We start from the raw sequence: 26402 nt of genomic DNA, 5'->3' as shown, positions 1-26402 counted from the left end.
ACTTGGCCAAAAGCATTTTAAAGTGATCACTGGCTGCTTTTCTTTGCTCTGTTGTGCAGAGGAGAATAAAGCTGTTTGGTGATACTCTGCATCTATGAATCCCCTCTCTCCATTGCTTTAGCTAGATCAGATGTTTGCCCATAGAATGAAGTCCTAAGGTGGGGCTGGTGGTATGCACATATTCTATAAGGAGGCTTCAGTGCTATAAAAAAACAAATGACTGTCACTTTAAACGTGCATTTGCTGTCAAAAGACATACCTCTCCAGAAGGTATCCAATAATCACGGACACCTTTTACCCTGCTGTCAGCTCTTTGGGGTGAAACAGTGAGTATAGTTGGAGGTTGGCTATTTTGGGATTGTGTGTGGAGCTTTGCTCGGGGGATTCAGGGGGTTACCGGCCTCCATCTTCCTTGAGACTTGTGTAGAGTACTATGCGATTTGAACATAAAAACAACTTTCCGACCCCTAGTTATTGCGCTTGCGGCCAGCAATGAAGATCACAGTATTTATTTACGATTCGTAAATATGCAAAAGGTACCAGCACAGTGAACTTAAATCTCACATAAATATCCAGATCCTTTGGCACAGTTTCAAAAATACTATTAAAGTTTAAAAATTGGTAAAAATGAATCCATCTGTTAAGAATGCTATAAAAATGTATTAGTAAAAGTTCTATCCACCATCTAGCACCTTGACTTGGCCAGGACTAACTACTAATGGTCCCTTTCCTGCTTCAGTCTCTTGACAGAAAGAAAAACTCCTACAAGTAACTTCAGTGGCAATATTTGTTCCAGAGTTCTCCCCACCAGTATCCCTTGTGAAGAGGGTTGAACAATAGCTGCCTCTCTTTATAGTACCTTGGTTTGTGCCAATGTTGGTTACAGGTTCCCCCAAGCTGGTGTCCCAAATAAAGGAGGATTGCGCCTAGATTGCCTTTTCACTGCTTTTTGATCGCCCTTTGGCTATTGTCAATGTGGTTTACAGGTCTTCCCCAATTGGTATCCCATAAAGGGGAAGTTGCGCCCTTTTCGCCTCTTTGCTACTTCTTCATTCTCGCCTCTTGGCATTGCGGGTTACAGTTGCCCTGGTTGCCTTTCTACTACTTCTTTACGGTCTCTTGGCTGTGGATAATACTAGTTACAGTTTTCCCCAGGTTGGTATCCCTTAGAAAGGGGAATTTTGCCTGTTCCGACTTTTTAATTGTTTGCTATTCAATATTGTTATCTAGTGCCAAATCTCCTGCTCAGTGCGTCCCAGGGTCACCTCTAATGGGAGGCCAACTCACTGGTTTTCTCCGTCATCTCTGTTTTCCTCTCGGCCGCTGCATTCTGCCTCCTTTGGTGACAGCTCTCGCGTAAATTTAGCGGCCTCTACTTCAGTTCTGGTCCGAAGCTCTGCCAGCTGTGTAGGGCTTCTGCATTCTCTCGCCCTCTGAAGCAGCCCCTGTTGTGTTGGGAGCACGTATTCCAACCGGCTGGGCTTCTTCTTCCACCACCGTCCACAATGCTGCTTCCTGCTGCGCGCCCTCTGCAATGCTGCCCGCTTCTTCGCTCTGCATCCGGCTGGCATTCTTCATTCTGCTTCTCTGACAATCTCAGGGCTTTGGATTGCTTCTGCTACTACTTCCACGTCTCTTCTCAGCTGCAGGTCATTGTGGGATTTAAATGTCCCTCTCAAGTGCCTTGCTTGATAACGACTAGACTGCAAATTTTGTTCAATGACATTTCTGATCCTCATTAACTCCTGGTCCTTCTTCCTCGTCCCAGTATCACAGACATTATGGACCTTGAAGTATTTGTATTTATTTTAATTTATATAACGGTTTAATCCAAGGCACTTTACACGAGGAACAAGAAAATACAACAAGCAATACATGACATTAAATCTAAACCAGAAAACAGTACAAGGAACAATTTACATTATTTATGAGGTTCAGTGCAAATGGAGAGTCCATAGTGGTATTAATCCTTTGACGTTTAGTTAGTTGTGAGTGTTTGGGGAGCTAATATCTGTTACAGTCAGGGTTTGTTATAGAAAAGGTTTTGACTTAACATTGGTGTGTGGACCTCTACCCAAAGCAGAATCATGGCAATTCGGGGACGTTAGATGTACTTCCTGAACCCCCAAGGTACACATTTTAATCTGATCAGAGGAATTTTCATAGCATGTTCTTTGGGTAGTTTAATTGGAGGGACTTGTACAATGACAGCACACCATTAAGTATTTTGGAATGATAGGGTTTTCATCCTCATAAGAGGACGAATACCGTGTCTCTCCCAAGGGAGTCATCACTTCCCCCTGACAGCCATATCCTCCCATGTGATCCTCCCTCATGATACCACCCCCACCCCATGGTCAGGATCCTGTAGCGGCTGCCTTCCCTGGCCACATGGGAGGAGACTTTATGCTGGGGTTCCGTGATGAGCCGCAGGATTCATCACATTATCTGCTCTCACACCCTGACCAAACACAAAAAAACGATCCCATCAGCCTGGAGAACTGACCCAGCAGAGCAGAGTACCGTAACTATGGCGACGTTACTTGTTGAGGATGGGGAAAAAGCATAACCAAATTCCCAATAATCTTACTAGGGAGCAGCAGGCTGACCTCCAGGGGTTACTAGCACAATACACTGAGGTCTTTTCAGAGGAACCAGGAATAATTAGGAATTTCTTCCATTAGATTACCTCCTGGACAACCGGTCAAACTGAAGCCCTATCAGATCCCCTATATTAAAAGACGAATCATAGCAGAAGAGATAGAAAAGATACAAAAGCAAGGGGGAATTGAACCTTCAGAAAGCCTCTAGTCTTCCCCTATCTTTCTTGTAGCAACACCTGACAGCTCATGGAGATTCTGTGTAGATTTTCGTAGACTTAACCCTATCTCGGTTTTCAACAGTTATCCTATGCCAAAAATTGATGAGTTGATAGAACGCCTAGAGAATGCCCAGTTTATTAACACCTTGGACTTGAAAAAAGGTTATTGGCTAGTCCCCCTAAACCCCCTAAACCCAGCAAGTAGAGAAATTACCGGCTTTAGCACTCCTCATGGTCAGTACCAGTTTATAGTTCTCACCTTTGGCCTACATGGAGCCCCAGCTACATTTCACAGCCTAATGGATAGAGTAGTACACCCTTACTTGTCCTTTGTAGCAGCCTATTTAGATGACATGGTGATCCATAGCTCAAGCTGGCAAGTACACCTGCGCCACCTATACGAGGTCACGAGGGCCTTGAAAAGGGCAGGACTTATGTCAAACCCAAATAAATGTCATCAGGCCCAAAGTGCTGTGAAATATATAGGGCGTTTTGTCCACAATGTGTTAATTCAGCCCTAAATACAAAAAGTAAGTGCAGTGGACCCAACAACAACCCCTAGGAGCACTTTAGAGCATTCCTAGGGCTAGCCGGCTACTACTGTCGGTTTATCCCAAAGGTTTCCACATTTTCTGAAAGTTTTACAGACCAATAAAAAAAACCTGCAACCAAAACAAACTTGTCTGGACTCTGGGAGAGAGGAGAAGTGGGAACCACAATAGGCCGGATGCCCTAAAGAAAACCCTTTGTGATTAACATATTCTTAAAATGACGGACTTCAATAATGAGTTTATACTTTAGATAGATGCATCCAAGGAAGGATTAGAAGCTGTTCTGAACCAGTTGCATCAAAAATGCCTGGTATTGTGTAGCAGTTTGAAACGATTTCCCCGGGAACAAAATGATGCCACTGTGAAGTTAGAAGCCCTGGCCATCAAACTGGCCATGACCAATATACCATACTGTCTTACTGGTAGGAATTTCCGGCTCATTTATTATTTGTTTGCTTGTTAGATGCTTATACAATAAGAATATAATGTTTCAAAGCTCCCACAGGGCAGGGAGGGAGGGAAAGAGGTGGGGTGGGAAATACATTACAACACAATATTAAGAGCAGAGGGAGAGCGACAAACCTACTAAGCCTTGTGAGTATTCAGAACGTGCAAATGCAGAGAAGATGATGGAAGAGGGGTAAGCGCTGGGGAGTCGGAGCTCGTGGGTGACCCATCGACAAAGTGCTAGGAATGTTGAATGCAACACAGCCTAGGGCCGCGGGCCAAGGACACCAATTCAGCATCTGTGGGATTAGCAGAGGAGGGGAGGGGGGAAGGAGGTGGAAAAGAGGAAAGTCTTAAAGAGCTTCCGTAATTTGAGAAGATCCTGCTCCAGGGGAGGCTATTCCAAAGGAGGAAGCCGGCAGAGGAAAGTGAGCGGCCCCCTATTAGCAAAAGGTGTTGCACTCAAAGAGTTGGTGCCAGAGGAGCAAAGTGGTCTAGAGGGAGAGTACTTAGTGAGATAAAGTTGAAGATAGTGTGGTCCCCTGGTTCAGACAGCCTTGTGGATGATGCAGAGGGATTTGAATTTAATCCATGCAGCAACCGGGAGCCAGGGAAGACTTATTAGTGCAGGAGAGATGCGGTCCCTGGGCTTAAGGCTAAGGATAAGTCTTGCTACCCTATTCTGGATAAGCTGAAGGGGTCGCAGAGTGGAAGAAGGAAGATTCAGGAGGAGGTTGTTACAGTAGTTAAGGCTAGAGAGAACCAGGGCTTGGGTCACATTGAGCCTCTGTGGGAAAGTGAGAAAATGTATAATTCCTTTGAGAGAAGGACGAACTGATAGTTGATGATTCCATTTCTGGCTTCAGATGAAGGCGCAGGGGGAGAGCCCAAGGAGGGAGACCAGAGAGGAGAAGGAGGAAGCAGGGGGGAAGGATCTCAGTTTTAGAGGCGTTGAGTCAGAGATCATTGGAGGCGTACCAGGACTGGATGGCAGATAGGCAGTCAGGGATGATGGAGGGTGCAAGAGGGTCAGCATGCAGTCTGAAGAAGAGCTGTGTCTGACCTGTGTAAGACTGGAAGTTGGAGTAGAAGGAGCTGATGAGGCGTGCAAGGAGAGCAAGGTAGATGTTAAAGAGCCAGGGGGAGAGAATAGAGCCCTGACGGACACCACAGTGGAGACGAAAGTAGGAGAGGAGAAGGGGCCCAGGATGACTTGGGAAGAGCGGTTAGTGAGGAAAAAGGACAGCCAATCCAGTCCCGTTACGAGATACCAAGTGTATCGTGGAGCCTTTGTATGAGGATGGAATGGTTAACTGTGTCAAATGTAGAGGAGAGATCGAGAAGGATAAGGACAGCTGGGGAGTTGGACTCCAAAGATGCAAGCAGTTCTTCACAGGTGTTCAGAAGAGTAGATTCCATGCCTCTGTATGCTCGAAATCCAGATTGATGGTCGTGAAGGCCATGAAGAAGTTCAGTGTAGGAGTTAAGTTGTGGCAAGGCTAGCTTCTCAAGTAACTTCCCCAGGAAGGGGGTGATGTAAATAGGGTGATAGCTGGCAGGGCAGGTAGGATCAGAGGAAGGTTTTTTCAGGAGTGGCTGGACAAGGGAGTGTCTAGGGAGAGTGGGGGAGATCCAGTGATGAGAATGATTGTAAAAATGAGCAAGAGCAGGGACAAGAGAGCCAATGTTATCCTTGATGGTCCCGGATGAGCAAGTGGAGACCTGTTTAGAAGAGACCTTCATGGAGCGGACAACTCTGGTAACTTCCTCAGGTGTGACAGGGGAAAAGGAGGAAGGAGAGGGGCAGGGGAGGTGTGAGATGGGTTGTGAGGGAGTGTAGAAAGGGTGGTCAGAATGTCCAGAGTTTTGGTGGCAAAATGGGAGGCCAGTACATTGCAGAGGGCCTGGGAAGGAGAAGGTGAGGAGGAGACTGCAGAGGGGTTGGGTAGTTCCCTGTAGATTTGAAAACTTCAGCCGAGTTATTCGAGGCGCCAGAGACCCATCCCTGAATGTGGGCTCTTTTCTTTGCACAGATGGTGAGTCGGTATTGCCTTTGGAGCAGGCGGCAGGTCAGCTTGTCGGAAGATGAGCCCGATCCTGATAATCACAGATCCCTCTCCTCTAACCTGGATGTTTGTAATTCCTGGCCAAACTCCTGGAGAAGTTGGCTATCTCTCAGTTGACCCACCACACTCAATCTATTGGTTGCTTCCATGACCATCAGTCTGGCTTTAGAGTATCCAGAGGCACGGAAGCTGCTCTTCTGAAAACCTTTGAAGACCTGCTCTCAAATCCTGACACTAACGCTCCCTCTGTCCTCATTCTCCTTGACCTCTTCTCTGCGTTTGTGACGGTTAACCACAACATTGTGATCGCACGTCTCTGTGACTCCCAGGGAATCACAGGTACGGCTCTGGCATGGTTAACCTCCTTTCTCTCTGACTGCCCATCCCAGGTGGAACTCAGAGTCTTTCTATTGATTATAGCTCTCTCAACTTATTGCGTTCCCCAGGGATCTAACTTATCCCTCTAGTTCTTCAACGTTTATATGGCTGCTCTGGCACGTGCACTTGCCACTTTCAACTCTAACTTCCAATGTTAGGCGGATGACACGCAACAATCTTTCAGGCTACCCTCAGCCGGCTCCTCCTCCTTGCTCATATGTGACTGTCTGTCCGCCATTCAGTCATGGTGTGCTGCAAACAACCTCTGCCTCAACGCCAGTAAGACTGAGATCATTCGCATTGGGACTCCTACTCCCGCTTTCCCACTTCACTCGGGCCCGCCTCCCTGGCCCTGCGCCCGCAGCCACCTGTGAGGCAAGAAACCTCGGGGACGTTTTTGACTCCACTCTTTCCTTCCTCTCTCACATTTCGGACATCTCTAAAGTCTTAACTATCAGCTACACCTCCTCAGTGGTACTCTACCTTTTCTCACTTTCCGCCAGTGGCTCACTGTCTCTAGAGCCCTGGTTCTCTCTAGACTAGACTATTGCAACAGCCTCTTTCTCGATCTCCCCTCTTCTGCCCTGTGCCCTCTGCAACTCATCCAGAACAGAACTCTCTCTTTCCGGCACTAAAATCCCTTCACTGGCTCCCTGTGGCTGCAAGGATCAAGTTCAAGACCCTCTGCATTGCTCACAAGGCTTTCTGGGGCCTGGGACCTATCTACCAGCAACGCTGCTTACCTAAATACTGCGAGTAAGCCGGTTCTCCAAGCAAAGATCAAATTCCAGAAACTCCTCAAGGCCGCCTTCTCTTCTTCCTTCTCTTTCCCTCTACCCTGCTAACCTAGTTTTCTGCTCTTACCCTCTCTCCCTCCTCTTCCTTAAAGCTTGCTGACTGGCTGCCTGGTGTACCTCAGAGTCTCACATGTCCCTCGCACCCTCGCCAGTCCTCTCTCGCACTTGCTTACGGGCCCTACCCCCCACCCACACTCACAGCACTTGAGAATAACCCAAGAGAGTGGCTCTCTCTGCACTTACCCCAGTCTCCACCGACCGGGTGCACTCGGACCGCCCCATCCCTATGACCCTCTGTGCACTTGCATGATCCATATGCACCGTGCCTGAAGTTAGTCTGTCTGTTCTCCCTTGTCATCACCCTTTAATCGCACTGGTAAAACTGCAGAATCGCCATCAGGCCTATTTGCTGTATCTCTAACTGTTAAATGTATTTTACGCACGTACTCTGCCTGTACATACTATTATCGTCTCAGAATTTCAAGGGCTCTGAGCGACTGTTGTTTTTTCCCCATGTTCCCACCCTCCTTGAGTGCTTTGAAACACTGGCTGTGTGTAGACACTTTATAAATAAACAAAACCAATAGACCAGCTAGAGGAGGGCCTAAATCAAACAGGTGGTATGTGATGAATCCAGGGGGATTACCACCTCTCCCAAGGGGGAGCCACACCCTTTGGAACTAGGGAGGCCCACAATGCATAACACCCCCTAGGGGGAGAGAGTATGCGGGATCCCTCTGGAGGTGCCTCCACCATTGGTGTCAGGGAGACCCTAGAGAGTGGTGTATAAGTCACCAACTCCGCCCCTCTCACCTCAGACATTAAAACCTTTGAGGTATGTAGGGTCTGGGGTGTATGATAATCCTATAACCTCTTTAATAATGGCTGGCTCTGCTTCTGACGCATGTTGTGCCCAATCTCCCGGAGATGCGAGTATACCAGCCCCCTAGATGTGCGTCATTTAACAGACCAATCAGGAGAGAGTCTGCAAAGTCAGCAGAGTTCAGCTGCACTGAAGCACCCAGGGGGAGGGGGGGTTTGGTGAGAGAGAGAGAGAAAATTAATATGAATCATACTCAGTCATGTCATCCCGGCCTGCGGTGTGCACTAAGAGAATGCAGGCAGATACCACGGATGAGCAACCTTAAAAGTCCATAGCAACCACTGGAACAAAGTACCTCGGAGGGCCAGTGCAAAGCCCCACCAAGAAACCGCCTACCACTCCTCGTCCTGAGCAAACAGGAGAGAAGAGTTGCTGATGGCCAACATTGAGTCCAGTTAACAAGTTGCGCAACACGCTATGCGGCATGAGGAGTCCCAGGCAGACCCCACACCCCTCCCGAGGAGTACTGATCAAAGCAAGCAGGTGGATCCATTGGCATGGGAGGTGTGCAGCAAAGTGGACAAGAGAAAGTAGAGGCCCGGAGTGGGGAGAGAATGAAGATGCCCCAGAAAGGGGGGAGAGAATGAGGCATAACCTAGAGTGGGGAGAGTAGAAAGCAGCACCAAAGTGGGGAGTGAGAAAAATGAGAGCCCGAGAGTGGTGAAGGAAGGAAGAAATCCCAGAGTGGGAAAGGGACAGAGAAGACCCCAAACTCCTGCAGAACGAAAGATGAAAGTCTCCCAGATGGTAGAAGGGCTGAGAGTAATCTAGATTCGGAAGAGAAGCAAAGTGGCCTGGCTGGAGTCATTGACCGACACTCCACCATGACACAAACTGTATCCTTGGAACTGTAAACATAGGCAAGGGTCTATGGTAAAGAGACCCAGGGTTGGGGCAGACGCCAGCAGCCTGCCCTTTCAATGGGTAGTTCCCAAAAGTATGCCTTTGTTGTTTTCTTATTTCCTTTTGAGAAGAAGGGGAAGAAGCTAGGTTAGAGAAGGATTCCGGGCCAAGGACTTAATTTATGTTTAGACATCCTGACGAGCATCCTTTTACTTGTTTCTGTTATAGAGTAGGGCTTGTACTTATAGGTTCAGGGAAACATTAGTCCGTTTTACCTAGTGGTAATAATAAAGAAACAGAAAATTGTGACTTGTCCGTCTCCTGATTGACACCCCACATTTCCCAGTAGAACTCTACCTGGGACTTGCCACTGGAATACTGACTACACATCCATTTACAGCTAAGGTAACAGACAATACTGGGAACATTTGAGGGTGGGCCTAAGAGGAGCTCTGCCAACCTCTTCTTGGCTTACCAATGTTAACTCCACCACAGTTCCACTTGTCCCAGTGCCCCGATAGCTGTGGGATCTCCCCCATCCATCAGTACACTATCCTTAAAATAACACTTAGTATTATCCGGTATGGCAGCATTCTCTTCAGCAACGTGTTGCTACAAGGATCCAAATGACACTAAAATAACACCAGCTCTTACACCTTGGGGTATAGAGTCTGGGGAGAAGAATGCTGCTGTGAGTGTACTTCCCTCCTCATAAGGGAAGGCCATATTCACAGAGTCGACCCCCAAGGTCTTACCCTTACATCCCCTTTCACATGATCACTTGCTCAATAAATGACACAAGATCCTGTGGCTCTGTAAAAGTAGGGAATCTTATGATGACATTTCTCTTGTTTGGGATTTGGAGTTCCACTACTATTATCATATTCTCCATGTGGCTTTCCCACTTATGCTTTTTGTTTTTGTGGGCCTTATGACATCCAGTGTTTTCAGAACCACCCTCTTTCCGTTTATGCCTTTTCACCTCCTCAGACTTAGGAGGAGCTGTTTAGTCCTTATGGGACACCCTATAGAAAACCCATAGGTCAGCAGCAATAGCGAGTTTCTCATGATTCTGCTAAATGTTGCGTAAGCTCTCTTTAACATGAAGCAAAATTGTTCTCAAGAACGACAAAATTCATCGTTCCAGCCAAAGTGGTTACTTTATGGCCTTCAACCCTCCAAAATAGGTTTTTGAGGGAGTCATTCACATAAGTGACACAAGTATTCGGCAGGAGTCTTTCCAAACTTCAAGGGCAGGACACGTTTGTTTGTTGCAATCTTCTGTACTAACATCCCTCAACTCCATAATGGCACTGTACCCACGTTGAGAAAGCCTGCTGAGAAGCCAAGCAATCTGATCAGTCTCAACAACTTCTTGCACTCACAAGCAAATTCAATAGCGGTTCACCATTCTATGATGTCATTCTTTTCATTTTATACACCAAGCAGATCCTTGGGAAACCTACAATGGGAGGAGGACACAGAGCCACTCCCAGGCCCTCAGAAGGAGTTTCAACTCCCAGTCCGTAATGCAAGCTCTAGCTGAAAAACCCTGTCCTTCTCTTTCTCTACTTTCTCGTACTCCAATCGTAGCCAATTTGTACTGCAAAACTAATTCTTTGATCCTACGTTTTTCTTTTCTCAGTATTGACAGTTGTACTAGTTGCATTAGAGAGAAGTATCACTTGCACTATTTTCATTAGTAACATTGACAAGCCCACAATCACTGGGTTTGGAGCTAGCATCAAAATAAGTAGACATGGGCAAAGCACTTTTCCTAAATATCCGGTGTTCTAGGATTCTCTGCGCCTACTAATTTTTAGTACCATAAGTAGGTAAACGTTTTTCACAATACATTTTCATAAGAAAATCTACTTTGTGAATGGAGAATGTTTCAGTAGCAGCAATATTACCTTACAAGCCTAAGCTTTTTAAAGGTAAGAGTTCTGCTTAACGAGCACTATACGGTCACTCCAGTGAGACTTTACTGGTACCAATCACCTTATCCTCACGGCTGAGCACCAATTGTTAAGATGGATTTTCAGAAACAGCGTTGGGAACAGATTCTGAGGTGAGACAAGAGGATAAGATCAGGAGGCAAGAGGATAAGATCAGGAGGCAAGCGGATAAGATCAGGAGGGAACCAGAGGGTGGAGAGCAATAACACGAGGAGGGTGGGGAGAGAAGGAGAGAGAGAGAGAGAGGGAAATACGGACAGAGAAAGTGTGTGAAGGGTTGTTAGGAAAGCTTTTTTATTTTCGCTGCTTTACTCTCATAAACTTCTATGGGACATGCTTGCTTTTTGCTTTGTTTTGACTCTTGGCCCAATTTAAAAAAATAAAATAATCAAAGCCTTTTGCTTTATTTACCCTGTCGTTTGACTCATTCTTATGGGGAAATGATCATTCCATAAGACTATCAGTACTGAGACTGAGGCCCTCATAACGAGTTTGCCGTTACTCGGAAACTTGCCTTTCGATTACCGGTGCCCGATATCCCGGTGTTACTGGGATATTATGGGTGCCGACAACGGGGGTAAGTTCCCATTTCATGGAATGCCGGTAGTAATGGTGCTGGTGATGGGGGCAATTCTTTGCTGGTAGGGGCCTGAACTCTTGGTAGGTCAGGCCTGCCGGTAGTTCACTGTTCCTACTGGCATCCTTGTAGTGTGCCTATTTGGGAAAATGGCGGATTCAGTATTACCGACATTATTCTCGGAGCGGCACACTCATAATGGCGAATTTCTTGTATTGTTGAAATTGCACACATCACCCTAAAGTAAAGTGTGGTTAGGATACTTGGTATCCTTACAACTTTTTCTTTATTGGCTTTTTGGTTACATTTCCAATGTGCCTAGTATGGGCTGGTGGCAGTTGATATTTTTCAACTGTTTTTTATATTTTTATACTTTTTACTCGTGTACCTTTGCATTTACTGCAAATAGCTACTAACGTAGGATAGCACCATAAGATGTCCATGCTACAAGATTTTTTTTGTCCTTTGGCCATATTGTTCTTTGGCCTTCTTCCTGCCCTTTCAGTTCCGGAATTGCCATCTATGGCAAGCCCTTTCTCAGGGGGGGAACCTTTGTTTGTGTGTGGAAAGTGGTGGTCTCTGTTTGGATGGGTGTGGGGGCTGGGACTGTTTGGTCCCAGAAGGACTGTGGGGTGGGAGGCACAACAAACACAGTCACATTTTATGCAGAGTAAATGAGTGCCAGGCTCTTTCTTATATATTTTGGTTGTAGGTTAGTTCAGCTTCAGGTGCAGCTGGGTAAAGCTTGAGCAGGCGCCTCTGCCGTATCCCCTTGGAAACACATACCTCACAAGTTCTTGATGTGTACTGGCGTTGAGCCGCCCGTCAACTAGACGCGCTGCTCGATTCTGCGCTGTTAATGGTTTCCATGGGAGCGGCGCACACGTGCGCCGCGACAATGGTCGCCATCTTGGTGTTGGACTGTGCTGGAGATAGCACACTCGTATCATCAGGTGTTCCATGTTGATAATGTGGAAGCCACATTATCGTTCAGCCCCATGAAATTGGGGAGCCATTGTGTGCTGAGATATAATCGATGCCCAAATCATACTTGTTACTTCATTTTAGTTGTGTCTGTGGTTGCCATGGGCGCGACGCGGCCATGGCATACATGATATGTATGCGGCTATTGTTTACGTGGGGGGAAATCTCCCCAGCCGGCTGGCCAGAGTGTACAGAATACTGTTCAAAGGATTGTATGCCAGTGTGGGGAATCCGCTAAAAGAGGTGATCCCAAGGGTTTCAAAAAATAAATCTCGCTCCTGACAATGGGAGTATCCACTATCCGTCACCCATTATACGTGACAAGAGGACTATAGGAGTTGTAGATTGAAATACAAATGCGGGAGGCAGGGCACCACCGCAGTCCAGGACTGCGTGGTGCCCCACCTCTCGCCAATGATAAGAGGCCCACTGAGGTTGGACAAGGGGCAGATTGAGAAGGAATTACCACGTCACTGCCAGTCAAAGTGTGGCATTGTTGGTTGGAGTCCTAGACAGTTAATACTTCTCTCCTGTATTTCTACTGACTCAGTAAATATGAAAGCTCAGTCTCTCTAATCAATACAATAAACAGTATATACAGAGAAAGCAAATTCATCCACGGTATGTCAATATCTCGGTGCCTGGCAAGTTTACATTCTAGTGGACCAATGCTCATTGTTGTGACTTACTCAAGTCATGCACAGATTTTCATTTCAAAACATATGGAGTATGGACAGTCTAAATACCTTATTCAATTTATGTATAGATATTGCGAGATAAGCCATAGATTCTCCTTTAACGCACGTAATATGTGCGCTTTGACTTATTTACATAATCGAACGGTGCTATGGAGTATGGACAGCCTAAATACCTTATTCAATTTATGTGTAGATATTGCAAGTGATTTCCAAGGCTCACCATAGTGCCCATGATTTCTTTCACTTTTTAGTTCTTAACTTTGGGAGTAACCGTCCTGTACCACACCAATACCCGGGGTAGGAGCTTGTCTTCTGACCGGGTCAGTAGGGATACCAGCATATCCAATATTCTATTGCCATATGCTCTTGAAAGGCAAGTCTATGTGGATGGTTGTTGAGTAATGTTAATTTTGTGTTTACAATGCAGGTAGAAGCCAGTGTCTTCTATTGCTCCAAATATAAGGTTAGTGTTCATTCACAGGAACCCAAGCTTTTGCTTCACTAGTGAACTACGTAGACCTAATTAGCTTATTTTCATCTTTTTAGGAGACACATTAAGGAATTGGCCAAAACATATCATGAAACTTAACACGTCCTGCCCTGAAGATGGAATCATTGAAATCCGAAACGCGTTGGCACTCATGATTTTATAGGAGTGTTTAGGATGACTGATTGAGCAGAAGGAATTTCACTGCTCATGTGCAAATACACATATCTATCTATTGGATTATATACTTTTCCGTTGATATCTTGAATAGGAATTAAATTCTTTGGTTTATTTGAGCAATCTATCAGCTCAGATATGACACTGTTTTCAAATGTATTGATGTATGTTTATTTTGAATTATTTTTTGCCCTTCACACTGACGTCTATCGGTGTGCTATAAAAGAACATTCTGCTTACCTGTTCGACCTGTCTTTTCCGTCTTGTGGTTCCTGACTGTGCTAAATCAGGATGCCAGGTTCATTTATGCACGGATGTGCACTACCAGATTAATATAAGGAGGGTTACGATTGAAATTTACATAATTGGAAATATTTATTGCATTGATCAGTTGGGATAGCTGTCTCTCTTGAAGAGGCCCCTGATCTCACCAGGTCACGAAGGATTTGGGTATTATATCCCATCTAGAGTGCAGCACAGGGTTACCGGCTGGCAACATCCGGTGTGTGTTTTGTGTACTGTCTGGTCCCAGCTCACATCCGACCCACAGAGTTTCTTTTACTGGGCAGAATGTTTGGGCAGTGGCTGTCCATGATTGGACCTGAATATCATACTTGTGTCCTTAGCCCCTCTGTAATGAGCCGGCACAAAGAGATTATAATCCATTGAGGGATATTGATATACAACAATTTTAAATCCTATGACAACAAAATATCGCTGGAAGGGTCAAAAGTCCGTCCCTCCATCAACTTGAGCCCCTTCATATCCAATTAAAAAAAAAAACAGAGCAACACAAAGGGCCATAGAAGTCTGTCTAGCATTGCTGGGCTGCTCACACAATTACAAGAAGTCATCTATGATTCTGTCTCAGCGAATGGTATTTCTAGGCCCAGACATGGCCATCACAACACTGTCTGCTGACAGGGACCGCACAAGACCATCTAAGGTTTTAGCTTTGTTTAGCTGTATTACGGTTGTAGTTATTTTTACAGTATTAGTCGCCAAATGCACCTGTATGGTAACCATTTGGGTGCAAAGAATTTTTGTGGGAATTCCTGTCCCCCGTCCCCTATTTTGTTTCCTGGATATTCTTTGTCTGTGTGGACCCTGATTGGCTGGCCGCCAAACCTTTTATGCTTTGTGCCTGTGGGTTCGTGGACTGCATGTGTTCATCACTGGGAAATGCTTTGCATTCCTCAGATATGTTTAGAAGTCACATGTAAGCTCTGCTGGCAAGATTAACGACTCCTTATGCTGCTGGACATGCTCTACTTACGGGCCCTGTCCTGATGTCGACGTCTCCTGCCTCTCCCTTACTGGAAGAAACGTCTTGCTGGCTATTCTGCTGTTTTGATCTATACTGAATTACTGGATCCTCCATATCTGCTTGTCGTGGTACTTCCTAGGTAGTGCTGCAGCTTTTGGGATAACCACCCTTTGTCCTCCCCAGAGCCGCCTGCGTCACTTGATGGGTCCTCCTCGCCTGCTACATTGCTGCTTTCTTGCTACTGTGTCCTCCTCGACATGGGTTTTGTACACGGGTTACTGCTTCCTCATAGGCCTCGTGGACCTGGCTTGGGTACCACTGGGGACCTTTCTTCTCTTAACCCTAAATCTCAAGCAATGGCTGCACAAGCCAATAGAGAACCTAAAACCTTCCTGTGCACCCGCCATTCCTGGTGCGTTTCTACTGCATCCAGCTCTGTGAGTAGGTGCCCCGGGATCCTTATACACCGACCAGCTGTTGCTCCTATTCTCCAGGGTCTCCATAGACTGCAGTTGAATTATTCATGTGATTGGGGGTCACACACTGCAGCCATCCTCCTCCAGGCCTCTCATTTTGGAACTCTTTTTTTTGGGTCTCTCTAAGACTTCCCAGCTGGATGGTCACTGCTTCTCGCTGTAAGTACTGTTCTCATAACTTTCAACTATAAGCATGTGGAATGTATTGGGTTGAGGTCTTTCTCAAAACTCCGGCAAAGTGACAGTTTTGAGTCTTTCTGAAAACTCCGGCAAAGTGACTGCTTTTTGCTTGTTACAGCAAGTGGCGTTTTTGCCTGGTCCCTCTGGGGGCTCTGGAGTTTTCTGGAAACTCATTATATTTTAGTCGCTGCATTTTACTCTCAATGAATTACCTGTGATAGCTAATTTGTATTTGTGTGCTGCTCCGTAATACTAGTAACTTTTGAGTGCAACTTGGGTCTTCCATTGACACAGTATTGTACTTGCTTTAATTACTTATTTGATTTGGGACTATTATGGCCTTCCCAACTGTTTTAACCATCTTTCCTCTCTCCTTTTAGAAACTGTACAGTGTTTAGTAGTGCAACGTTGGTGACCCTCTTGCTCACCAGGTTCTAAAGGGATTTTGGATTCTTTCAATTCATTACTGTTCGTTTTATATACATTCTGTGTTGGTTTGTGTGGTCTACCTATAGTACTTCTAAACCTATGCAATCCATAGTAAATAACAGTATGTCCAGTATGGGCCTAACTAGCTTGGTATTAGCCGACTTCATTGCTAAGACTAAAACCAGACTGCTCGGCTACATTTCCATTGAGTGAGTTATGGACTAACTTGGTGGACACCCTAGGTCTCTTTATACCCCTCACCAGAGGGCTGCAAAAAACTCCTTAGCAGTCACAAAGTAAGAAACTAAACTGTCCACTGTATACAGTTCCCCACCTGTAATACTGCATATCCTTTTTTTTGCACAGGAAACTGATAAAAATATGTTTTGATGACTATATTGGGTGAGGTGGGAATTCCCTTACTGAATGTTCTGAAATATTTAGTGTACCTTTTTGCAACCCTGATCCATACCACGTTGCTCCCATCACATTCAGCAGAAGGAGAGTTAGGTGGACTTAAGGGAAGCCTTATTAGCTAGCTGTGGACTGGTTCTTCCCCTTACTTAAAACAGGGTCAGAGAAAAATCATTCTAACAGTATTTAAACCCCATTTTCCATGATGGTCTCTTGGTTTTACTGTTATTAACGCTCATGAGTCAAACCTAGGTTACTACATGGCTCGTTCCAGTAGAGGTAAGTTGGCAGCAGCAGTATCTATGTGGATGCTCCACTGGCTGAGACCTGTAAGCCTGCGACTTGGAAATCCATCCATACTTGTTTTGCAAACATGGTGCTTGGACTATGATGCTTGTGCTGATAACAGGGTGGCTCATCACCAGTTGCTAAAGTTCCTGATGTGGGGATTGAACATATAATTAGCACTTAAAATAAAGGTTCTATCAAACATGCATGTACATATTCAGTAAAATTACTACAGTGGAGCTCCATCTCACTAAGCCTTGAGGCTTGGAATACATCTTGTAATTAGGTCCCATGTTTAGGGTTAGTGAATGAGACTGGGGAGACCACGGGGGTTGGGTGCACCCCGCATTATGGGATGTAGGGCCAGAGGAGGAAAAGGGAGGGCCCTCAGTTTTCGTAGCCCATCTCTAACCTGTAGTGTTCACACTGACCTTTCTCCTCTATCCAATCACCCACCATCTTTTCGAGGAAACCCATGTGGAAATTCCCTACCAGTCCAAAACTCTACTACTCCTCATAGACTGCAAGAGTCATAGTAGCCCTTTTCAGAATGGGTTCCTGGAGCACAACCTCCTCCTATTGAACATCAGAGACACGAGTGGGGATAAAGGGACTGGCGAGAGAATCAGCCTTTCATATTTCGAAAACCTTCTGTTTCCAATAAAGAAGAAAATAAATGACCCAGTACAGCAGCAGTGGGTCTCTGACATCTCCAACCAATGGCTACTTAACAGAGGTTTTATTTGACAAGAACCACCATACACTTCCCTCTGATAGATTGCGAGTTTCCAGGGAGACAGCTTGTGGAACAGGAGCGGTGCCAAAACCACCAACTGGCAGCCTCAGAAGGGGAAACCTAACAAGAGCGGTTACTGGAGCAGTGTAAGAGGCAAGATGGTGAATGCTCCTCTTGTCACTTTGCGCCACAGAGCTGTCCCAGGAAATGGCATGCAACCCCTTGCAAAGACCATTGAAATTCATACAGCCCATCCCTGCGCTCAGTAGTCGCTGCATCACAGCTCAGTCCAGTTTGCCAACTCCTGTCTGCCTTACTGTATAAGCCGGCCCCGGCCAAAGCTGGTGCAAAACAGTGGCGTTAGGAAGGAGTAGGAGTAGGAAAGGCATTGATAGCAATCCGGAGGGAAGTGAAGGCAGAACTGCGAAGAGGAGGTATGAAGGTGAACCTGAAAGGAAGTAGAGGAGAATAGAGACTTGATGAGGAGCAAGTGGAAGCAAATTGAAAAGGAGCAGAGAGACCTGGAGAGAGGAGTAGAGTAGAGGAAGGTGAAGAGCGCAGAGACCTGGAGAGGGGAGTGGAGTGTGGAGGAGGCGGGGAAGGGCAGAAAGACTTGCAGAGGGGGTGTAGATCTGGGTAAGGAGGATGGCGTGAAAAGGACAAGAAGGAAGAGGCAAAAGAAATAAGACATATCACGAAAGGAAAAACAGCCAAGTTACCAGAGGTCTCAAGAAAGGAGGAGTCAGTGACTTGAGCGGGAAAACTAAGGGCAAAGGGGGACAAGGAAGTAGAATAGTTCAGGAGGGTGAGAGAGAAAATATGGGTAACCTGCAGAGGAGGCACTCGACACACCCAGTGCGGACTATGATTGTGAGAGTCGATAGTCAGTGTTACAGGGCCAAACCCACAGCTCCTCTGGGCGAGTGAGATCTGGAAAAACAAGGCCCCGGGTGTGCCAACATCTGAAGCAAGCCCTGGAATCTAGCAGGTGTAAGGGTCCACCTAAAACCTCTAGATCCTCCCCAAGACATTAACCGTGGAAAGCATCAACCAAGCTAAGAAGTAGTACTGGGGACATGGCCAAAACCCCATTGACTGAGTGACTTCCATTTAATTACCCAGTGGCAGAACCCAAGAGAAGTGAGGGGTGGACTGCGATCCTGAAGCAAACTGGAATTGATTTCTTTGAAATCCCCTAATTCACTTATATTTTTATTTATACTTTATTGTGATACAATCCAAAAATTGGATTTTACACAACTCATAAGTAAGTATATACATCCCAAAGCAAAGACATATATACATCTCAAAATACAGACAGAACATAGACAGTGCATAAATAAGACTAGACAAGTCAACTCACTCATATAAAATAAGATATAAAAATATAAAAATATAAGAAAATACAAATACCTCACATGGCAACCACGTAGTGGGGTTTTGATAAGTTAAAATAGGTGAGTTACTCTACCGGGTGAGCACCTGTAGTTATTAGGAATTCCCCAGTCCAATACAGTAGTGTATAGAAGAGACCATTCAGTATCACTTTAAAAAACTAAAGTGTTGAGATTTTCACTGAAGTAAAGGCTTCACATGGTTCCATACCCTGAAGAGAGCTAGCTGAAGGCCTAAAGTGGCTGGATTCAGACATCCATACCAAAAGGACTCATCTTTTATTGCCTCATGGTTATGGACCCATTTTTCATATGAGTTCATATATAACGGACCCAATTTTGGGCAAAGTGTTAGTACGTGCCGAGCAGATTCTAGTGCTCCTATTTTCTTACATATTCTACATGTTCTAGATTCACGGGGGATTTTTAGCCTTGGACCAATTATAGTAAGCACCGGGAGCTGGTTTGTTCTTAATTGTAGCAAGAAGCGTCTAACATCAGGTGCCGGGGTGAGCAGGAGATACACCTGGGGTCTAAGATATCTATGGGTGACATGAAGTACTGCCTCATACCCTTTTAAGGTAGCTAAGTACTCCACATTCAAGCACCAGTCCCACTTATTCAATTTATCTTGGAAAGCTCTTTTCTGATGTATAAACGGTAAATGTTTTAGCTTTTCGTAGGGCCAGTCAATCTCCGTAAATAGTGATTCATTCAGTTGTTTATAAGACCCACCGCTAGGGTGTTTTTCCAGGTCAAAGCTTTGCCCTGCCAGTTTGAGCAATTTACAATGTGGGTTGGCTAAGGCTTTTTAGTAGAAGGAACCTCTCGCGCGCAGTGCCATCCCTCTCAAAGAGACAAGACCCAGTTCCAAAGATACTGTACTGAGCAAGACGGTCCCAGGCCAAAGACAGAGCGCCAGTAGTGTCCCTCTAGAATGTTTAGCCACATCAAGTCTTGAATTGCTAAGGCCTCCAGGCCATATAGTACAGCAGGGACAAAGCATTGCATATACAACTTCATGATACCCGCCATACTGAAGCCAGCAGTCCCCTTAGCAAATCTACATGCCTGGAGGGTAAGCAATTTAGCTCGTCTTTTTTTGTTTCTGATAATGGCTTCATAGTCTGATAGGGCCATAAAATCCAACCCCAGATATGGGTATTGCTTCACCACTGCAATAATTCCCAAATTAGTATCAATGCCAGATCGTCTTGGCCCTTTTCTTGCAATAGCCATTATTTTTGTTTTTTCCAAGTTTATAACAAGGCCCAATTTAGCAGAATATTTCTGTAATTCATTAAGTAGAGACTTAATACCGGTTAATGTCCGGTCAAATAAAATTAGATCATCTGCGTATAGCATTCCCGTAAGTGGGGTATCCTTCAATTTAGGAGGGCAGTTTGATTTTAATGCCATATGTACCAGCAGATCTGCTACATATAAATTATATAGCATAGGAGCCGTTACGCATCCCTGCTTTACTCCTATGTTGGTACAAATCTCTTTGGATACCTCGCCCCGGTCGTTAAGGCGGACCGTTGTAATGGTATTACTGTGTAAGGCTATCAGGATATCTACGATCCAATGTGGGCATTCCATATCTTTTAGCTTGAACCACAGGGTATCCCGATCCACCAGATCGAAAGCACTTGTAAAATCTACAAAGGCAATGAAGAGTGTGGCATCCTTACAGCTCATGGTGTTATTTATTAGCATGTCTAGGACCCTGATGTTATGGGTAGTGCCTGCTCCGGGTCTAAAGCCAGTTTGGGCATAATGCAAAATCTGTCTTTCAGAAACCCAATTTTCAATCTCTTTAAGCACCAGCGTATTAAAGATTTTACTGCTCACATCCAGCATTGAAAGTAGGCGATAATTGGCCGGTAAGGTGCACTCCCCCTTTTTATATATAGGTATTAATATAGATTTGTTCCAAGAAGAAGGAATTTGTCTAAATCTACAGATCCTAGAATATAATGTGAGTAGTATCTGTGCCCAATTATGTGGGTCCTGCTTCAATACCGCATTGGCCAGACCATTTGGGCCGGGAGCATTGGATCATTTTAAATTCAGTATAGCCTGTTTTATATGGCTATAGCTCAGGGGGAGGGGCCAAGTTAGTGCCCCCATAGTGCTTTGTGAATTGATCGTATTCTCTCTGAAGAATTTGTGTGAGATATAATCTACCCATTTTTCTCCCTGAATGGGGTTTAAGACCTTCAATTTCTGTTCTCCCCCCGCCTTTGCCAATATTTGCCAGATCTTGCGACTATTTTTACTGCAAAGAGCTTCAGCAAATTTTTGCCATTTACTTCTTTTTTGAGTCTGGCGGTACCTTTTTAGCCAGTTGTGATAGTTACGTTTTATCTTTAAGGTCTCTGAAGTAAATATATCCACCTCAGAGGTAGAAGTTTTGTGTGTTCTTAAGGATCTTAAGGCTCTTCGCATAAGGCGTTTCTGGTCTCTGATATTAGCATCAAATGGTCGAGTACCCCCACTCTTCCAACTTATCATCGGGGTAGGGTTAGCTTTAAAGAGTGAGTGTGTTAGGTGGGTAATCCAAAATTCAATTTCCTCAGGACTCTTACCCCACATTAATTGCTTGATGGTCTTATCACTAGGGAAGGAGATAGTGGTCATTTTTTCAATATATCTGTGTGTCCATCTAATCTTGTTACCCACAAGGTTAGAAGCCAAGTCTTTACAAGAATCCACCTTTATACTATCCCCTCCACCCTCTAGGACCAATGTGAGGGATCCATGATCGCTAAAATCGTTCAACATAATGTCTAAATGCATGACATATGAGAGGATACACTCCGATACGGCCACATAATCCAGAACAGAGCTCTTTTCCCCCGCAGACCAGGTGTCTTTCCCAGGTATATCTCCCCTAGTACGGCCATTTAGAATGGTCAAGTTCCATTCTCTAATAATGTCCAACCAGAGGCTTCCTTTGTTATTACTCTTCGTTAGGGGCATATCACATGTATTCTGGACATAGCGGTAATTCCCACACCCTTCCAAGTCGAGGCATTTTGCGTTCAGATCTCCACAAAGTATCACTGCTGGCTTATTATCCCCTGTGTACCAAGCAGACAATATAGTATCCAATTTATCTCCTATGGCTTCTGTGTTCTGCTCTATAGATATTAATTATCAGGACCTTATTACAACCTGCCCAACCACCCGGCGGGTTTATTTCAATCGCCATGGAATTTCCTCCTGGGCTGTCCTGGTGAATCAATTTCGGATTGTATGTAGTCTTAACACCAATTAGGAGACCTCCTTTCGGTCTACCCCTGTCTCCCCTTACTGCCATACATTGAAATATAATATAGCCATCAAACGCCAAGTCGAAAGTTACCCAAGTTTCTTGCAGTAGGAATATGTCCGCAGCTAAGAGGATATTACAGGAGGCTCCCTCATTTATCCAGTGTCTAAATCCCCTCGTATTCCAACTGATGATGGTAAAGGTTCATGCCCTTTTCTTCTGGTCAAACATTAGTTGTAGCCATTCCCACCCTTGTTCATCACTGAGTCTTTGCGCAGCCTTTGATGTTGTTGGTCCAGCTGCACCAGGGGTACAAGCGCAAGAGCATTTCAGACACTTTTCCTCCATCGGAACAGTAGGTATGGGTACGTCTAATTTGTATCCCAGATATTCTAGAGACGACCAGTTTGCCCTTATCATGGCAGCTGTCTCTGGTAAGCAGCAATGAATTGTGGTTAATTTTACTCCCTTTTGAAGTGAGGGTTCAACAAAGCTGACATCGCTATTGTTTAGTATCCTCAGCGATGGAATTTTTGAGAGAAGAGCAAAGAGTGCAGATCTGTTTAATTGAGTGCCCATTTTTTCGCCCTCAATGGGCGCTATAGTAACTTTTTTAATGTCCAATTTTTCGTTACTCAAGGGCTCCCTGTTCTCCACACAAGGAGTTTTGGTAGGAATGTGTTGGGGAAAGGGAGGGGTCGGTACGTCAGCCTCAGTTGCCTGCCTGGGAATAGATACAGGGTTTTGTAGCCCTTCTCCTAGTTCAGAGCAATTTGGCGTCTTGGCTTCCAAATGCTGGTTAGATTGTCCCAGTTGTTCCTCCATTAACCAGCTGGTTAGTGTGCCCACTGTTTGGGCCGATCTCCGTTTCCTTCTGGCCACCCGTTTACGTTGTTTTTTAGATAGATTTTTAACTGGAGGCCGCGGGGTAGAGTTTCGGGGCGGGGGGGAATTTTGGGTTTTTTCCTCAGCTTTCTTAGCCTGTCTTCTCTGTTTTCTAGAGGGCTGTGTTCTATTTTCCACCACCCGCTCCCCTGTAAGAGGAGGTCCATGTTCCTCCTCCATCGTGGTTTCTTTGTCTAGTGCTGGTCTTGGGATTGTCTTTCCCTGACCTTTTGGAGATAAAACAGTGGGTGGTAGTTCCCGAAAGTCAATGCAGGGGATGGTTGGTAGTTTGATAGAGTCTCTCAGCAGTTTATAGAGAACCAGGACCACTCTCCCCTGGGCTTTTTGATCTTCATGAATCCTACCACAGAGTTTTAGCAATATTTTGATGGCGAAATTAAGTGTTGAGTTCTGAGATTGTGATGTTTCGTGAGTGCTATAATCTGGTGGAGCAAGGTCATGTACAGAATTTCCAGAGTCAAAGGCCATATTTGGACTAGCCGATAAACGTGGCTCCATTGATGAGGGTATAAGGGTGATAGTTGGTGAGGGGGAAGACAAAGGAGGGTCTGTTTGCGAGGCAGAGGATACAAGGATGGGGTGTTCTTCATCCCCCAGCGATGGGGTTTTAGCCAAGTTCTCCAAAGTCGGCAACATAGTTCCTCTTGGCTCCGGGGTGTCAGGTATAAAATCTCTAAGGGCAGGGGACCCTCCGGCTTTTTCCTCCATTTGTTTCCCCTCTTGTGTACCCACTCGCTCCTGAAGGGCATAGCACAACTGTAGTAGGGAGTCATTATCAAGATCCAGTGGTAGGTAACTACCTTCTCCCTCTATATGAGGCGTATTTCCTTTTTTTGGGCCAATCGCATGACTTTCCTCCTGTGGTTTACTGTGAAAGTATGCATCCAGGGGGCCCTTTAGTGGGACCGCCTCTTTGTCTCCTGCAGCGTTCCTATCTCCATTTTCCGCCAAAGGAGTTTTACTCAAGTCCGCTGTAGATCCTTTATTAGATCGTAGGCCATAGGGTTTCCTCCCCCTTGCCATTTTATTTCGATTTGTTGCCTTGCCCGGCATTCTCTTAGCCAAGGTGGATCTAGTTACAACTCCTTTCCTAGCTCAGTTCGAGACCAAGGGAGGGGATAGATAAGAAGCCGCTTTTTTGAGCAGCACCACTACCTTGGGCTAAGGCAGTTTATTGCCACACTCCAGGGAGGTTTGCCTAAAATAGCGAGCGGATTGCAGTGATAGTATAGGCAATAAGAAGGTTAGGGAAAGTTTAGGGCTTTTAGCTTTCCCAAAGTGCCTTGGCCTTTTGGCACTAAGGCAATGCCTAGTTCTAATCAGTCACCTTCTCCTTCCTCACTCACCCGTTTTATGAAGGCAAATTTTCCAATAATCATATAAAAATAGTATAGGCTGGTTACCTGTACGTGCACCGTGGTGTTTGAATCCGCACTTGCTGTTTTGGCTTGATTTAGAGTCCTGGAGGGATCAAAGAGGGGAATACCTCCGCAGTCTCCCTCAGTGCACCACCAGTGCCTAACAGCTGCACAACAGCCAGTGCCCTTTACCCCTGTCGGGCTTAACGCCGCAAGGGTTGCTGTCTCTCCTTGAAATACGGCGTTTGGGTCACGTGATCAGTCACGTGTCAGTCCTCGCAGTCGCCGCCTCCTCCAGGAAGCGGGTCCCAGCAAGAGCAGGAGCCCTCCTCGCTCACTTGCTCGCAATGCCGGTGAGGATTGATAAGAGTTTAAAAAAGACGCCGCTACTCCGAGATGCACACTACTCCGCTCGGGCGGCTGTCTCTCCTTGAAATACGGCGTTTGGGTCACGTGATCAGTCACGTGTCAGTCCTCGCAGTCGCCGCCTCCTCCAGGAAGCGGGTCCCAGCAAGAGCAGGAGCCCTCCTCGCTCACTTGCTCGCAATGCCGGTGAGGATTGATAAGAGTTTAAAAAAGACGCCGCTACTCCGAGATGCACACTACTCCGCTCGGGCGGCTGTCTCTCCTTGAAATACGGCGTTTGGGTCACGTGATCAGTCACGTGTCAGTCCTCGCAGTCGCCGCCTCCTCCAGGAAGCGGGTCCCAGCAAGAGCAGGAGCCCTCCTCGCTCACTTGCTCGCAATGCCGGTGAGGATTGATAAGAGTTTAAAAAAGACGCCGCTACTCCGAGATGCACACATAATATAATTCACTTATATAGTGCAACCTGAACCCTGGGCTTGTTAGTTTGTACCCATTGTTTTGTCTCCCGAGTTATCTACTGACTCCTCGGCCGTGATAATCCCTGTTTGGGTTTGGAAATGTGTAATGTTTTTTCGTTTAAATAGGAAACTTATGAATCTGGTGAGGATACCAACACTGGAGAACTATTATTACAGATAAGTAACTTTCTGTTGTGTGTGGAGTGGTGCTCTCTGCAGTATTGAGAATGGCTTGCCACCACTGTGTGTGATTCCCATTGAGTTCAGTGCTCTCTTGCCCCTGTAGGTATTAGGGTTGTCACGTTCTAGTGTAGGCTACACCCAACACCGTCTATCCCGTGTTGTCACATATTTCTGGTTATCTCTGTAACAAGCTCCTACTCTTCTTTGCAGGACCCCTTGATGTTTCCGCGGATGCTGATGAAGCTGGTCAGTCTACGAACACTGAGCAATGTCCATTCAGAGCAGGTCTTTGCCCTTCGACTGCAGGACAAGAAGTTGCCACCGCTGCTGTCGGAGATCTGGGATGTTCAGGAATGATGCTTATGGTCCTCAGAACTATGATGACCCCCGGGATCTGCTCCAGGGGGCTACTGTGCACTAACCTGCTGAAGAGATTTTCCCATGACCTGCCTGTACTCTTCCTGCCCCAACAAGGGACACGTGCAACGGCAAAGCATGGATGGCAAATTAATGCACCAATCGGCTTCTAGGCACTTAACCATGGCACAGAGAAACAGTAACTCACATAATATCCCAGTTTGAAATAGTGATTTCAACTCTGGTTGAAAACCAGCACCTAAACCACTATTCCGCATCCCTGCATTTTGTGCACTTCAGGACCTCTGTTCTGCCATAGCTTCACACTTTACATATTTTGTATGGGCCTGTAGATTCTCAGGTTTCCTCTGCCTCTTACACTTTTTATGTTAAAATCTCTCTCCTTGATATTGAGTTGTCTCCTTTGTCATGTTTTTGGCCACCTTGCAGGGCAGCCCCTGTATTGCATCCCGTCCTGTACACCCTAAATATATTGGCCTATCATCGAAACCAAGCAGGTATCCAAGTCCAGTCTTCAAGTAATAAATCAGCTTCATGTTTTCAGGTAAGGCACACAAGGTGCATTGAATGTCATGAGTTTTTACATATGTGGCGTTTACCCTGAAAACATGATCTCAAGTACTG

At 45.7% G+C, this 26402-nt stretch overlaps 1 protein-coding gene across 2 annotated transcripts in view; it reads left to right on the top strand.

Moving 5' to 3' along the window:
* Window positions 1–26165, top strand: part of NR1H3 (nuclear receptor subfamily 1 group H member 3) — a 608088-nt gene extending 581923 nt beyond the window's left edge. For both annotated transcript variants that reach the window (XM_069623157.1, XM_069623158.1), the window contains one exon: window positions 25611–26165. In XM_069623157.1, coding sequence (XP_069479258.1) covers window positions 25611–25757 — 147 coding nt within the window. In that variant the 3' untranslated portion in view covers window positions 25758–26165. The remainder of the gene's footprint in view (window positions 1–25610) is intronic.
* The last annotated feature ends 237 nt before the right edge of the window (window positions 26166–26402 follow it).

This window comes from Ambystoma mexicanum, chromosome 11 (genome assembly GCF_040938575.1).
Source record: "Ambystoma mexicanum isolate Mex_15411 chromosome 11, UKY_AmexF1_1, whole genome shotgun sequence".
In the NCBI taxonomy this organism is placed as follows: domain Eukaryota; kingdom Metazoa; phylum Chordata; class Amphibia; order Caudata; family Ambystomatidae; genus Ambystoma; species Ambystoma mexicanum.
This window is presented reverse-complemented; position numbering and strand designations above follow the sequence as displayed.